Here is a 14,704-nt window from a genome sequence, read left to right as displayed (position 1 = left end):
TTTGATTATGGAGAAGGAATAAAACTTCTAACTTATATTCAAGCTACTAACTGTGAGGCATTTCCTTACTTTCAGGTGACCTGAATCCAGAGTTGAATATTGTTCATCTCAGTAAAAGGTACCTGGTTCATTTATCTTGGACAGTGAGAATTATCTTCCTTCATTTTTTGCTTCCCTTCCCTTCCCTTCTCTTCCTTCTTTACTTTTTGCTTTGCCCAAAGATTCACATCCACTGCATCAAGGTACGCAGGGAGCAAATTACCTTCATGGTATCCAATATGGGGGCCAACCAATTTGGTTGCCCACCAAAGAAATCTGCCTTCACAAAAGTTGTTCTCCACCATTTCTGTTTAGAAAACCAAGCCTTCTTTCAATGGACATGAACGATTCTACCATTAAACTTTCTCCTATTTTTTTCCCCTTTTTGAAGATAACAAAATAAAAGCAACTCTTTCGAAATGATTATTAAATCATTAATGAGCATTGATTATTAACATGAGTAACAGAATGCATATTAAAGAATCTCAGTGGAAATAATAGAGACATTTTATATCATAATTTGCTATTAATTTTCCTTAAGGAAAATGTCATTATTCTTAATTTTGCTTGGGTAATGAAACATATGATATCTCACTGAACCTTATTAGAAAAAAAACATTCTTATTTTAATAATTGCCATGAATGGTTTAACATAATCTATTTAGTTTGGCAGACAATATGAATGAAACTACTAAAAAATGTAAAAACTCATGCTCGCTCATTTCTGGTCTTTGAAGGTAGCTCACATTTCTGATAAAGTTATAGTACAAAGCTGACAGAAGTGAGAGAACAACTCCAAAAAGAGGGGCCAACTAATAATTTAATTACATCTGCTCAAATCCTGAGACTAGAGCCAGATTTGAAAATTATGGGCCCAAAAGGGATGATGTAAGGCCCCCTTTCAGGGAAACACTTCCCCTTTCTGGTCCTTTCAAGGTCATAAGTTCCTCCTTAGTTATTCATTCACTCACTATTTATTCATTTACTCACTCATTTAATCATTTCTCTCCTTCCCCGCCCCCCCCAAAACATGAAGCAGTTTACCAAAAGAACAAACAAAATAAAAATGTAACTCAGCATATTTAAAAACAAGCTAGGGCATATTAGAAAAAGTGAGACGCGGCATTATCTCAATAAACATGCTTCATAAAATATAACAGAATTATTATTTTTAAATGGATGCACTCAGAGCAAGGAAGAGAACACACTAGACACACAGCGGGTATTCAAAGTAGAATGCCAAGAGGCACTGACACTAAATGGCCCGGGAGGGACCAGGGGCTGATACATGCCATGGAGTGAATGTGAGATTTAATGTCAGTACAAGGTTGGTGATGCTCACAGGACTTTCTCAATGGAAAACTAGAACTGAGATCTTGAATAAAGTCAGAAGGCATAAAGGCCTGTCCTATCAGGAAACATAAAAACGATGCCCAACAGCCTGGTAATTTTCAGTGATGCCAAGTACCTATGTAGGGTCATAAGTGGAAAAGGAATAATCTTTGACAACTGAGATCCCCAATCCTGATCCACATTAAGGGGCTAATCAAACTCACGTGACCTAAGTATTTTTAAAAAATACTGTGGCTTGAACTGGTGAACCCCAGAGGTCCTGGCAGAGATACAGTGAAAACTATATCATAGTGATACCTTCAGAACTCAGAACACATGAGATCACCATGGACCTAAACCCTTGCTTTGATGAACTCACAGTTGAAATTACAGATAACAGAAGGAGACACATGACCACAAAAGAGACAATAGTGAGAGTAAATAACAGAATTCATGCACTTATGAACCATAAATAACAGAAGGAAACAAGTGATATTTTCATACAACATGTTTAAAATCTGAAAATAAATGGAAAAAAATATAAAGCATAGGCAAAATAGAGAATTATAAGAAAAACTCAGATAAAAAGTAGACTTCTTAGATATGAAAAAGTGATCTTTGAAATTATAAACTCATTGTGGATGAGGAATTCACCAGAATGCAGCACAAAGAATTAAAGAGGTAGAAACTTTGAGGAAAAATTACAGGACCTGGAGCACAGAATGAACAGCACAATGTACAATTAATAAGAGTTCTAGGAGGAAAGGACAGAGAAAAAGAGAGAAGCAATATGTGAGGTGAAACAGGCAGTCAATTGCTAAGAACTAAGCAAAGACAAGAATCCTCAGACTGAACAAAAATCACAACTAGTCACGTAGGGAAATAAGAACAAGTGCATATCTAGAAACAATACAGTAAAAATCCTGGCCACCCCCCCGCAAAAAAAAGCTGAAATGCATACAAATAGGAAAGACTGATTCCTTACAAAGGAATGTAATGGGATTGACAGAAGACATTTCCTTAGCAACAACAGAAGCTGAAATTCAATGTAATGATATCATCAAAATAGTAAGGGAAAATAAGAATTTTACACCCAAACTATTATTCAAGGGTAAATTGAAATAAAGCAGCTAAAGATATTTTAATACAAACAAAAAAAGGAGCTATTGCGACTCACAGATACTAACTAAAGGAACTAATAAAGAACACACATCAGCAAGAAGGAGTATAAACTTGTAGGAAGAAATAATGTTTACAAAGCACTGATGAACAAACAAAATGATAAAGAATGTGAGTAAGTCTAAATCAATATTGACTGTAATTACCATCTGGAACTAAAATCCTAAGAAATGATTACCTAGAAGAGACATAATGATTAACTTGATAATTTATTAAACTAAGAATATGTGTTAAAATTTCAATGGTAATCATTGAAAGAAACTATATAGGATCCCCCTTCTCTCCCCGCTGTTCTATATATATAGTAAAGGAAAAATAAGAATAAAGAAAACTTGATCAATCCTTTAGAGGTTAAGAAGGTGGGAGATTTGGGGCATGGGGAAAACCAAAGAAAAGCAAAGTAAATGAAATATAAAATAAGAGAGTAGAAGTGGGTCCACATGCATCAATAAAAGCATCAAAATACAAATGGAATAAAGTCACATTAATATACAAAAAGATATCAGATTGAATAAACAAAAAAAAAACCCCATAACAATAGGTACTGTTTACAGGAAGCATACCCAACCAATAACGTCCCCAAGAGCACAGAAACTTATATATAGTCAGTATGACACAGGCTCAACATTTGTGAAATCTGGATTGTGTGCAAATGCATATTTATTATATTATGTTCTGTACTTTTCTGTATCTTTGAAATATTTCAGAGTAAGAATTTTTAAAAAAAGAAAAATTAGGACATTAACGTGAAAGAAACATGAAGGAAAAAGACTCTACTCTACTCTGCTGTACTGTGAGGCCGGTATAGAAAGTGCAGGTCTGAAGTCTCCAAGAAAGGCATCCGCAGACCGTGCTCTGCGCCTTCTACCTGCCCACACAGAGCGGGAAACGTGACCCGTACCTGTTTCACAACACTCATGCTCAAAATCCAACCTGTTGCTCAAGAGAAACACAATAACTGGTGATGATGCCTGAGGGAATGAACATCGATGGGTTCTCATAAAACAACACAACAGAACAGAGACAAAAAAATAAAAGCGAAGACAGAAAAGACACCAACTTGATTTTTTTTAAAGTGTAATTCCATGGAATGTTTTTCCTGGTCCCCAGAAGTCCTTTTGTCTTCTTTGGCATCGTATTTTATAACGCTCTGGTCACTTTCTCCCCTCCCAAATAGTAGGTGATAAACCCTGTCTTAATTGTGATGTGGAAAATACGAAAATACTCATCCAATAGGAAGATGTAGAAAAATGAATGAAGGTCTCTACTTTAGAGTATAAATAAGGGCTCATTCCCCTTGGTAACACTTGTTTCAACTACATCACTTTTTACATGCCCTTCGGCTTTACTATTCAATAAGCCCTGTCTGTGCAGGAACAGCTGTTTCTCTCCTGTACCATGTGGCAGAGGCCTGGAACTTAGAAGAAGCTTAATTGTTAGCATTTTTTTTTCCATTGGAAAACTGACAGGTTGACCTTGGCAAATTTCACTGAAGACTGTGTAAGTCTAGAGGAAGAACTCATTTGGCAAATGTATTTCAATGCTCATTTATGGGGGGAAAGAGGAGGAAGGGGGTGGCCAGTGGGAACCTCTTCTAAAAGGGGGCAGATAGCTTTGGGATTGTACATGTACGAATAATACGATCACTTGTTATTAATCTTTAAATGCCTTGGTATTGGCTAGTTGTCCAGAAGAACATCCTTTGGGGTATGAAGGGAAAGGCAGACCATTTCTTTCTAGCTTGCTCAGCATCTTCATGAGACTCAGCAATTCAGGTTGCCCACAAATGCTGGCTGCACCGCTGAAGTTAAATGCAATAATACAACTAACTCCAACCACATTGAAAATGGTCGCTGTGGCCTTTACAAAAGAGGTAATGATGAGTGGAAAGAAAATTTTTCTTAAATTTCTTTCCTATCCCCAATTATTGAAAGAAGGACAAGCATTTTCTTTTAGATTGTAGGATGAGAAAAAATCAGTTTCTTTAAAGAAAGTCAGTTGACTTATATTCCACTCCTTAATAAGGTATAAGAGAACGTCTACCTAGGAATCATGGAGTGATTGGGTTTTCACGAGGAGGAGGAAAAATGTGAAATCTGGTTACCCAGTTCTCTGTACCCAGGTCTCTCCTGGGAGGGGCAAGCTAGACAGTGACTCATAACACTCAGAGATGGCGGAGAGGGTGGGCTTCAGGGAGAACATGAAATCAGAATGGAGGGGTGGGCAAAGTAAGCCCAGAGCAGGTTTTGTCCTTTCAATACATAATAGTGTTGTTTGTTTATTAGAAACAACATCTGGTGATTTTGCTCTTTCTGGGTAAACTTACTGGGTTACATTTCTTAGACATGAGCATCAGAATAATATGGAAATCAAAGTAAAATGGTTAAATTTATTTTTTAAAAAATCCCTGGAAGGTCAATCAACATGTCCACTTTGAAAATTCAAAATTACGAAAACTGAGTAAGACATGGGGGCCACTTAGCTTCACAGAGCCTGAAATCACCTCCCCTGCCCGCCGTCCTCTCCCCACCCTGCCTGCCGCCCACCCATGTTACATAAGCGCTCCGTTGGAAACTGTGCATCCTCTCGTAACCCTTAGTATAACCGAGTCCAGCAGAAATACACACCCAGTGAGAATGACAACGTAGAACCGTATGTACTTACTTGGGTAAGACCAGGATCTGCACGATGAAGATGCAGAAGAATATGAGGCAGGCGCAGGTCACGTAATACTTGAAGGCTGGCAGTGCAGTGGCTCGGTACTAAGGGGGGAAAAGAAACCAGGAATGACAGGTTGTCTGAGAGAAGGGCTGAAACAGTCATCCAGCAGGTACATCTAACTGTACCTGGTTCATCCGTCACACTCGTCACCTGCAGACTGTGAAGAAAGACAACCTAAGGACAGTGGCTGTTCACCTCTGGCAACGAGAGCTTCCTCTCTCCAAACGAGCTGTGAAAGCGTGACTTCAAAGACCATGACTTTCGTGAGTCGACCTGTTCAGAAACCCATGTAGAGGCAATCGAATCCCTCCAGCAAGGAGACAGAGCACCTGGCCAGAAAGACGAGTGAGTGAACTGAATGGACCAATGAACTGTGCACGTGTCCTGCTTCTCTTGTGGGTCTAAGGTCCGAGATTGCTTGTGGAAAGCAACTGACTTTTCATATAGCCATATTTTGCTTTTGAAGAGTACTGAGGAAATGCAATATTCTCATTTTATTTATTTGTTTTAGCTTTTTATTTTATTATCGAGAGGTGGTGAGTGAAATTATAAGACAGAAGACCAACAGGCTCTGTCCTCTACGAAACATCTGTTTGCCTGTCTGGGCCTGGCTGTTGGACTCTTTCTACTTGCCCAGCATAATCAGCAATTTCACATGGCTTTCCATAACATCCAGGATCATAAACTGACCAGTGTAGCTGCCCGCCTGGCGCTGCCCTTCTTGGCTTATGCAGGAAAAGCCAGCCAACGCTGCACTCAGTCTGCCACATGTCCCCTTGACTCTGGTGATGGTGTGCCGGGCACTCTCAAGGCTTTCTGCGGACTAACTCATTTAATCCTCACAACAACTGCGTGAGGCAGGAACTATTGCTGTCTCTAGTTTTGTATGAAAAAACTTTGGACCAGAACAACTGATTAACATTCTTAGAAACACACAGCACATGGTGCAACCAGAATCTTCATCCCGCTGGACTGGCTCCCGAACCCAGGCTTCCAACCACGAGGCACTATTGCCTCTCAAACAAGGGTTCTATGATAAAATTAAAGGAAATCAAGTTTTTGTGGCAATGCTATTGAAGCCTCCTGACAATGCTGGCAGGTTGCATTAGCGTATCTGCACAAACTGTGTCCCAAGTTATGGGAAGTTAGGTGTGTATTTCTCGGGTTTAGCCTCTGGGATTTTGGTGCAGATGATGGACCTCTGGGTGGTCTGGCTTCTCTTCCTCTATGTCTTGCTGCCTTTTATCCCTCCTGCTGGCCTGAAGAGCAGGTTGGGAATAGGAGGACAAAAAGTGAGCTTAAATCTCAATGCTGTCTAAAGTCTGCCTCTGCAAATATGTACACATGGGGAATGTCAGCAAAAGCTGCATGTTTTAATAATGATCATTTTCTGTTTACTAGAATATTTCTCTGGTGACTTTTGTGACTTCATAGCCAGGATAATTTACAAAGCTGATGAAGAAGCTCTGCTACCATAATTGCTGAAATGTGATTATATTTTATGCACTCAGTTATGTCCTTAGTTTATGTGCTTTGTGCAGAGACATGACTTGGAATTTCCTTGTGGTATTAATCAAAGAAAAGAACTTCTATCAGGAAGGAAATAATTTAACATTTAAACAGCAAGTAGTCATTAGTGTCTAAGTTGCTTAATAATAATAAATTGTATCAAACATAAATTTGGTAAACTCTCTGCAGTCAAAGTCCCTGACTTAGAAGCAGAAAATTGATCTTCTTGATCCCTAACTAGTACAAAAGAAAGCTTTGGTGTAATTGTAAAATCCAACCTTGATGAGTTTTGGAAAGAATGTTGATATTTTCTATGTCCATTCAATATCCATAAAACAATGAACTGAATTTTCTCAACAGAGTGTTAATACCTGTGCTGTGACTGTTGCCATTAACATAGTAGCTTCTGTTCAAACTAAAACTATAATTATATGGTTAGATGGTGCAAATTACCTCTAACCTGCTCTTTTTCTAGATCAACACACACAAAAAGGCAAATGAATAAGGCCAACCTAGAACAGTTGTCCTTTCTGCAATAATTACTTAATTCATTTTAGCAAATCCTGGTTAAGCTTGACATGCATAAATTAAATGTCTGGTTATTTATTTGTGCCTGAAATAGCTCTACTTTAGGAGTTAAAATGTGAAAGTATTTAGATGCAACAAAACTTAAAAGTTTCTAATTCTCCCAAACAGGGGTTGAATGTAAATCTCATATTTTTATCAAAAAGTTAAAATAATTTGTGTAAAGACACTGTAAATTTGTCAGAAAGGATTTTGCTTTCTTTTAAAATCTTTTCTAAGAAAATTTCTCACTGAGAAAGCAAGATATTAACTTCTTCCCTTTCCCTTAGCTCCACATCACACAGACATCATTTACTAACAGGAGTGTTGAAAGAGGTGACTAGCCAAAGACAGAAACCTGGTAACCAGAAATGTGGTAAAACGATATATGCCTGGAAGAACCACAGGAAAAGCTAGAAAGAAATCGGATATGGTTAGAGGCAGTTTAAATGTTTCATGGAAAATGCTATGAATACAATTTCATGATGGAATTTTTAAAAAACTAATATTTTGGAAAAATGATTGATTTTGAAGAAAAAAATAGCTTACTTCTTTTTCTAGTATTTTATTGTAGAAAAGCAATGAGATTCTCTGAATGTCTTCAGACTTGAGCCATTGCCTGGAAATATAAAGGACAGACACATTATAAAACCAAACCTCCAACCAAACATCTGGAACTATTTTTTAAAAATGACTTGCATTTTTCTTTCTTCATAATGCCAAATATGGAATCTAGGTTTGTTAACAGGATATGCAAATATAATATGCTTATTCACATATTGCTCTCCTTGAAAATTCTATATTACAAACCAACTGTCAAACCAAATTGAAACTCAAGTTATCCAACTTAAATAATCAGGGAGATAAGTCATCAAAAGGACTCAAGTACGTCAATAAATTTATTCCCTGATGTCTTACTGAAACCACATGTTACTTTCATCTCCTAAAGGATCTGGTTCAGAGAAAAGCACCATTTTTCTTAGCTTATAGCAAGCAACACATCACACAGCATCAGAAATATTTAGAGTGGCTTCCAGATGTAGGCAAGAAGATTTTACTCCTTTCACACTTACTAAAAATACTTTCATTGTCATGTTTTTCATTTCTATAAAGTAAAAAAAAAGTCATGCTTGAATACAGATTTCAAAAAATGGGTACAAATACTAATGTAAGAAGCAATCAGGTCAGACCACTAACAGTACATTGATGCCAACATAAACACACACATACATAATACATATATATCTCTCAGATGTTGAAAAATAAAAGGCATATGGAAGTAACATTCTTATACATTGATTGACTTTCAGAAATCTGTTTTGGGAAAGCAGTTGAGATAGAGAAAGACCTTAAAGACAAAACTCTTCTTCACTAGAACATTGTGTATAATCGCAGGTTAAACAGCCACCCTGGGTATATGACCCAGCCAGCTGGGCATATGATGCCGGGTACAGTCACACATTTTGCAGTAAAATAAACACACAGTTTATGAAATAAAGCTAAGAAAACAGAGAGATTTCACATTCTTATAGCCATGAGTACAGAAATGTAAGAAAAAATTGAAATCTATGCATCAAGAAAAATACCTAGAAATAAATACGAACAAAATAAATTACCATCTAGGCTAAGTCACTACACTGAGGAATTTTTATTTCTACTTTCTGATTTTTTTTTAAAAAAAGACTTTTATAATTAAAATATATAATTACCTGAATTGCATATGTATATGCATGTAGTATTTACGCACGAATACCTGCATATTTATGTATATATTTCCAAGTGTATATAACTATATAGCTACACCTACATTTATATCTATACTTATATATCTATATATAGGCAGAGAGAATATATATATATATATATATATATACTTCTAGAGATAAAATGTTATACCTGTGAAAACAATGATCAATTCCCAAGAATTCCTAAATATAGCACTTTTCCAACCCATTGGTCATATCTCTATGGATTTTGACTAACTGCAACGTATTTGGGAGATAAAGACAAATGGGGAAGGCCTTTGACGATCCAGGAACAAAGACCAAGTGAACTGTCACACATTACCACATAATCAACAGGGACAGTCACCTCCTGATTTCAGACTCAGGTCGAAATGTACACTGAGGTTTCACATTAGGGTTGACCCAGTTAACCCAGGACACTGCCTCATTTGAGGAGGAACATCTCCAGGGCTACCTGGACAGCCGTGTGCCTGGAACATCGGGACAGTTCTGAAGACGCTCACAGCACACGCACCACGATGAACTTGAGTCTCCCAGGAGACTAAACCACAGACAGTGCAATTTCAACTGTGGCCCAGAAGTCAGTCATGTATTCTAGAATGATTGCCATTAAGAGTGAGAACTTTAAAAATACTTTTGGATTCAAGGTTATAAGCTTTAGGTATCAGGAAAATAATTTTTTTTTGATATTATGACTGCCCCAGCTGCAGAGATAGGTTATTGTTCTGTTTTATGGCACTAGTTGGAGGAATCCAAGGTTGGTTAATATTAGAAGAAGCAGAAAATAAAATTTAAGATAAATTTTAACTATACTCATTTTTTAGAACTGTGCATTCATTATGGATATCCTATGAATAACCAGTAACTTATTAAAAAGTTTTTTTTCTTTATTACGGATGAAATTTCTATTTAAAAAATGCTCCTGGATAATATATGCTTGGAAATAAAATGCGAGCAAAATTTATAAAGTGGAGATAAAACCAGCTCCTCATTGGTTAGTGGGGCCCCCATCTTTCTAGGCTTTAGTTACCTGTCTGTCCTGCAGGTGGACAGGAAGCCCTCAAGACAAAGTCTGCCTTTCTTTGTGTCCCCAACACCTAACACAGGTTCATAAGACTTGATCCCTGGATGGATGTTTGGGGAAAGGACGGAATTCCAATTGTTGGTTCAAGGTATTTGCTCATAAAAATCTTGGCTGCAAGCAGAGTTGCTGTACAACTAATTAGCCATAAGGCCGTTTTGCCATAATAGATAAAATAACTGTTGATTCACAATTTTGGATTCATTACACTAGAAAATGATAATATATCAATCTTTGCACATCCTTCAGTGAGCAGTCATCTCTCCCACCCACCAAAACCAACAGTTTACCAAGCTATGGCAAATATATAAAGGGCAGCTAGTAACTGACAACAGTCTTCGAGAGCATTAATCATTGGCTCTTTGACTGATCTAGATACAACAGCTTGTTCTCTCCTGCCGTCTCTACCAAATTTATCATGCACTAGTAGAAGCTGGAGGCAAAAGAAGAATCCAGGTCCTATCCTCCCCCAAAAGAAATGGTTGTATAATTCTTGATGAGTACACATTTCTTTTTAAAAAGTTTTAAATTTTTATTTTATTTTTCTTAACATCTTTATTGGAGTATAATTGCTTTACAATGGTGTGTTAGTTTCTGCTTTATAACAAAGTAAATCAGCTATACATATACATATATCCCCATATCTCCTCCCGCTTGCATCTCCCTCCCACCCTCCCTATCTCATCCATCTAGGTGGTCACAAAGCACTGAGCTGATCTCCCTGTGCTATGCGGCTGCTTCCCACTAGCTATCTATTTTACATTTGGTAGTGTGTATATGTCCATGCCACTCTCTCACTTCGTCCCAGCTTACCCTTCCCCCTCCCCATGTCCCCAAGTCCATTCTCTACATCTGCATCTTTATTCCTGTCCTGCCCCTAGCTTCTTCAGAACCTTTTTTTTTTTTTAGATTCCATATATATGTGTTAGCATACGGTATTTGTTTTTCTCTTTCTGACTTACTTCACTCTGTATGACAGACTCTAGGTCCATCCACCTCACTACAAGTAACTCAATTTCGTTTCTTTTTATGGCTGAGTAATATTCCATTGTATATATGTGCCACACCTTCTTTATCCATTCTTCTGTCAAGGAACATGGTGAATTTTTTTGCCATTTGACAGTGAAGATGATGAACTAGACAGAATTGTGGTATTTGGCACAGAATTTGGCTTAGATGATTTGGTGAAATATAAGGACTGGGCACGTGATGGGACATTTCAGTACAGTCTGGATATATATCACCAGTGATATATGTTACACATATCGATAAGAAATAGCAGAGTCCCTCCTCTGTTCATTTTACTCCCAGGGGAATCTGCAGAGGCTCAGAGCAGATTTTTTTATATCGTAAAGAATGTATGTCTGATATTAGATACTGAACCCTTAGTGATTGACCTTGAGAAAGAAAGTACCATTGCTTTCTCTAAGATACACCCAAATACAACTAGAACCATGTATCTACACACATTTTAAGTGCATCTAAGTATTTTTTGCATTTTTATTTTTGCAATCGAATCTTTCAAAATTTTGTTGCTAATGTTTCATGATGTCCATTTCAATGTTTCTCTTTTATTTTCTTTATTTTATCTTTTATGGCAAAACTGTCTTAGGCCAATTAGTCCTGAGGTGAATCCCCTTGCAGCAAAGATATCTATGGTGAGACTACCAGACCCACAGCTACCCTGTGCCTTCCTTTTCCCACAGCAGGTCAGGTTTGGCCAAAGGCTTCTTCCTTGAAGCCATAAGTGATGGGCCCAATTCTTCCTCTTTTGTCCTTAGAGTTAAGGAGAGCACATCCTCCCCACAGGCCTCACGTCTCTGTTGGTTCTCTGAGGTGGCCTCAGTTCCCAATATTGATTCACAGGAAACTCAGAGATTTATAAATGTCATATGGATATTTGGAGTCAGAAAGATTTGTGTGGGAAAATAAGTTCAAATATTTTGGGGAATTGGAACCACAGACAGAGAAGAGAATGGAGAATGTGTGCAATATTCCTGGTCTCCTGACACTGTTCCTGACCCAAGTGGTCTCTGGCACAAAGAAAGTCAACCCCGCCCCTGCGCTACACAAAAAAATGATTATTAATTTATACTAAGTTGCTTTTGTGCCAGGCTGAGGCCAATAAAGGAAATTCTAAACAAGATCTTGACTTGAGCTGAGAGACAAAGTACTTCCACATCCTCATGCAGAATTATTCTGGAATGTTATCACAAAGGGGATGTTAAAATACAGAGAAGACCACTTGCCTTTCATTACGGACTGACTGTTCATATCTCCCACTTCATACGCTGAAGGCCTAACCTACGGTGTGCGTATCTGGAGATGGGGCCTCCAAGGAAGTAATTAGAGTTGAATGCAGTCCTAAGGGTGGGGACCTGACTCAAGAGAATGAGTGTACTTATGAGAAGTGACACCAGAGAGCTCGCTCTTTCTCTTTTTCTGCGTAGCCCAGAGGAAAGGCCACGGGAGCACACAGCAAGGGGACTGCCTTTTGCAAGTCAAGGAGAGAGTTCTCACCAGAAACCAACCACGCTGGCACCCTGACTCAGACTTCTAGCCTTCAGAGCTGTGAGAAAATAAATCTTTGTTGCTTAAGTCACTCAGCCCATGGCATTTTGTACGGCAGTCCCAGCTGACTAACATACCACCTATCTATGCAGCCTTGAATCCAAAGGTCCAAGTGGCCTCAGTTGCGCACTAAGGCCGTGGGTGACCTGTGGCATTTGGGAAAGGTGGTCCATGGACCTGCAGCTGAAATAAATGATGCTGGATAGATGGTCTCTCGGTGTGGAAGCCCAATCCTTCCCCAGTCCTGGGGTTGGCCGGTCATCCACCCATACATGCACTCCACTCCACTCAGACATAATTAAACCTGGGTCCCGTGTCCTTCATTAACTCACCAGCTCCTTTCCTGCACCCCAGAGGCCCCTGTTTCTCCCCTTTTGAACTTTTCACATTATCTCTTTCCTACTGTTTTTCTTTTTTTTTTTTTAAACCAATCTGGAAGGACCTGACATGGCAATCTCATTCTGAATATTAACTGTACAGCACACTCCTCTATTGAGATGAATCTTACAGGACTGCCCAGCTCCTCAAGAGAAAAATACTGCCGTGGAGGGGATGGTCTGGTTCGTCCACCCACAGGGCTTCCTCTTCCCCACCCTGCACCTCCAGAGAGGAGAAGCTTCTCCTCTTTGGGGCAGACCTCTGGTACGCATTTTCTTCCCTCTCACCTCGCTGCCAACTAAAAATTGCCACTTGCCACCTGCCTCTACAAGGATTTTGTCACTGGCCACTGCTGTCGCTGACCTTTAACACACCTTCAAAGGGGTTCAGGGTGGAGATCATGAATGAGGCATCTGTGCTCTGGGAAAACTGGCAGAAAAGGCCTTCAGATATTTTCAGATTTTATGAGCCCAATTTCTTGCCTCTTCTCACATCTAGAAACGCACTAAAATTATTCATGGGCACATCTGCTCCTCGAGAAGGAGCCACCTTCTGCCTAAACGTGTGCTGGGTTGCACGTGCCCCCCTTCACCAAGATCACGTATATACTGACCTCCTCCCCACCTCTTTGGACAGTTCCTCAGAGCTACCTGAGAGGCTGTCTCCTGGCCTACAGTCCTCATTTTGCCCCCAGTAAAACTTAACTCACAACTCTCAGGTTGTGCATTGTTTTTCAGCTGACATCACCCACCCAGACTAAGTCAAAACCCCTGTTCTGAGCTCCGTCCTCACGGGGGCCTGGCCATCTCTGGTTTGTCTCTGCAGCATTCACTTTAGGGTCTTCCTGTCTTAAGGAATCCTCTGCATACCAGCAGGATGGAGGTGATCACACAGTCATTGATTAGAACCATTCAAAGTGCTCACGCCCCACCCCCTCAGGCGGACTCCACGTTGCTTCTCAGGGCATCCAACTTCCCACTCAAGCCTCTTTACCCTGAGAGACTCCTGCAGGGGCGTCCTGTGTCCTGATTGTGCTAAAGACTGGGGACCACACCTCTGACCCTGGCGCATCCTGTTATCACATCATGAAGGTTTCCCTCTCTCCCTCTTAGTTTCCTTCAAGGTTTGGCCCAGGTGTCACCTCCTCCGGAAAACTTGAGACTTTTCATCTGTGCTGTCCTGCTCCTCTTTACCTGTCACGACTGTAGGGCATCTGTGCAGTGATCTTTCTTCCCCTCACTCAGGGCTTTGAGGGGTAACACGAGGCCTGGGCTCTTGGTATGCATGTCTGATGCTGAGCAAATGACGACATTGCTCACCCTTTAACAAATGCTTGCTAAATGAGTAAATGAATGAATACATGAAAATCTGCATATAAATCACTGTTTTATGTCAATAGCAGAAAACGACTGAATGGTACATCAAGCCTGGAGTCCCTACTGAATCCTCAAGGGGAAAATCAAATAAGATCAGAAGAACCTCTTATCGAAGAAGAAGAGAGTTTAATGAGCAGGGCATAACAGAATGGGAGTGAAGCTAATTAAAAAAATAGGTGCATAATAGCTTCCATTTAAAAAATTCCCCT

General features: G+C 39.3%; 1 protein-coding gene across 1 annotated transcript in view; it reads right to left on the bottom strand.

The window, feature by feature from the left end:
• The window catches only part of ADCY2 (adenylate cyclase 2), a 433,654-nt gene that overhangs the window by 96,986 nt on the left and 321,964 nt on the right, over nt 1-14,704 (bottom strand). The window contains exons 13-14 of the mRNA XM_067730355.1: nt 7,894-7,963; nt 5,215-5,312 (exon numbers count right to left, since the gene is read on the bottom strand). Coding sequence (XP_067586456.1) covers nt 5,215-5,312; nt 7,894-7,963 — 168 coding nt within the window. The remainder of the gene's footprint in view (nt 1-5,214; nt 5,313-7,893; nt 7,964-14,704) is intronic.

The sequence above is a fragment of the Pseudorca crassidens genome, chromosome 3, assembly GCF_039906515.1.
Source record: "Pseudorca crassidens isolate mPseCra1 chromosome 3, mPseCra1.hap1, whole genome shotgun sequence".
Classification (NCBI taxonomy): Eukaryota; Metazoa; Chordata; class Mammalia; order Artiodactyla; family Delphinidae; genus Pseudorca; species Pseudorca crassidens.
This window is presented reverse-complemented; position numbering and strand designations above follow the sequence as displayed.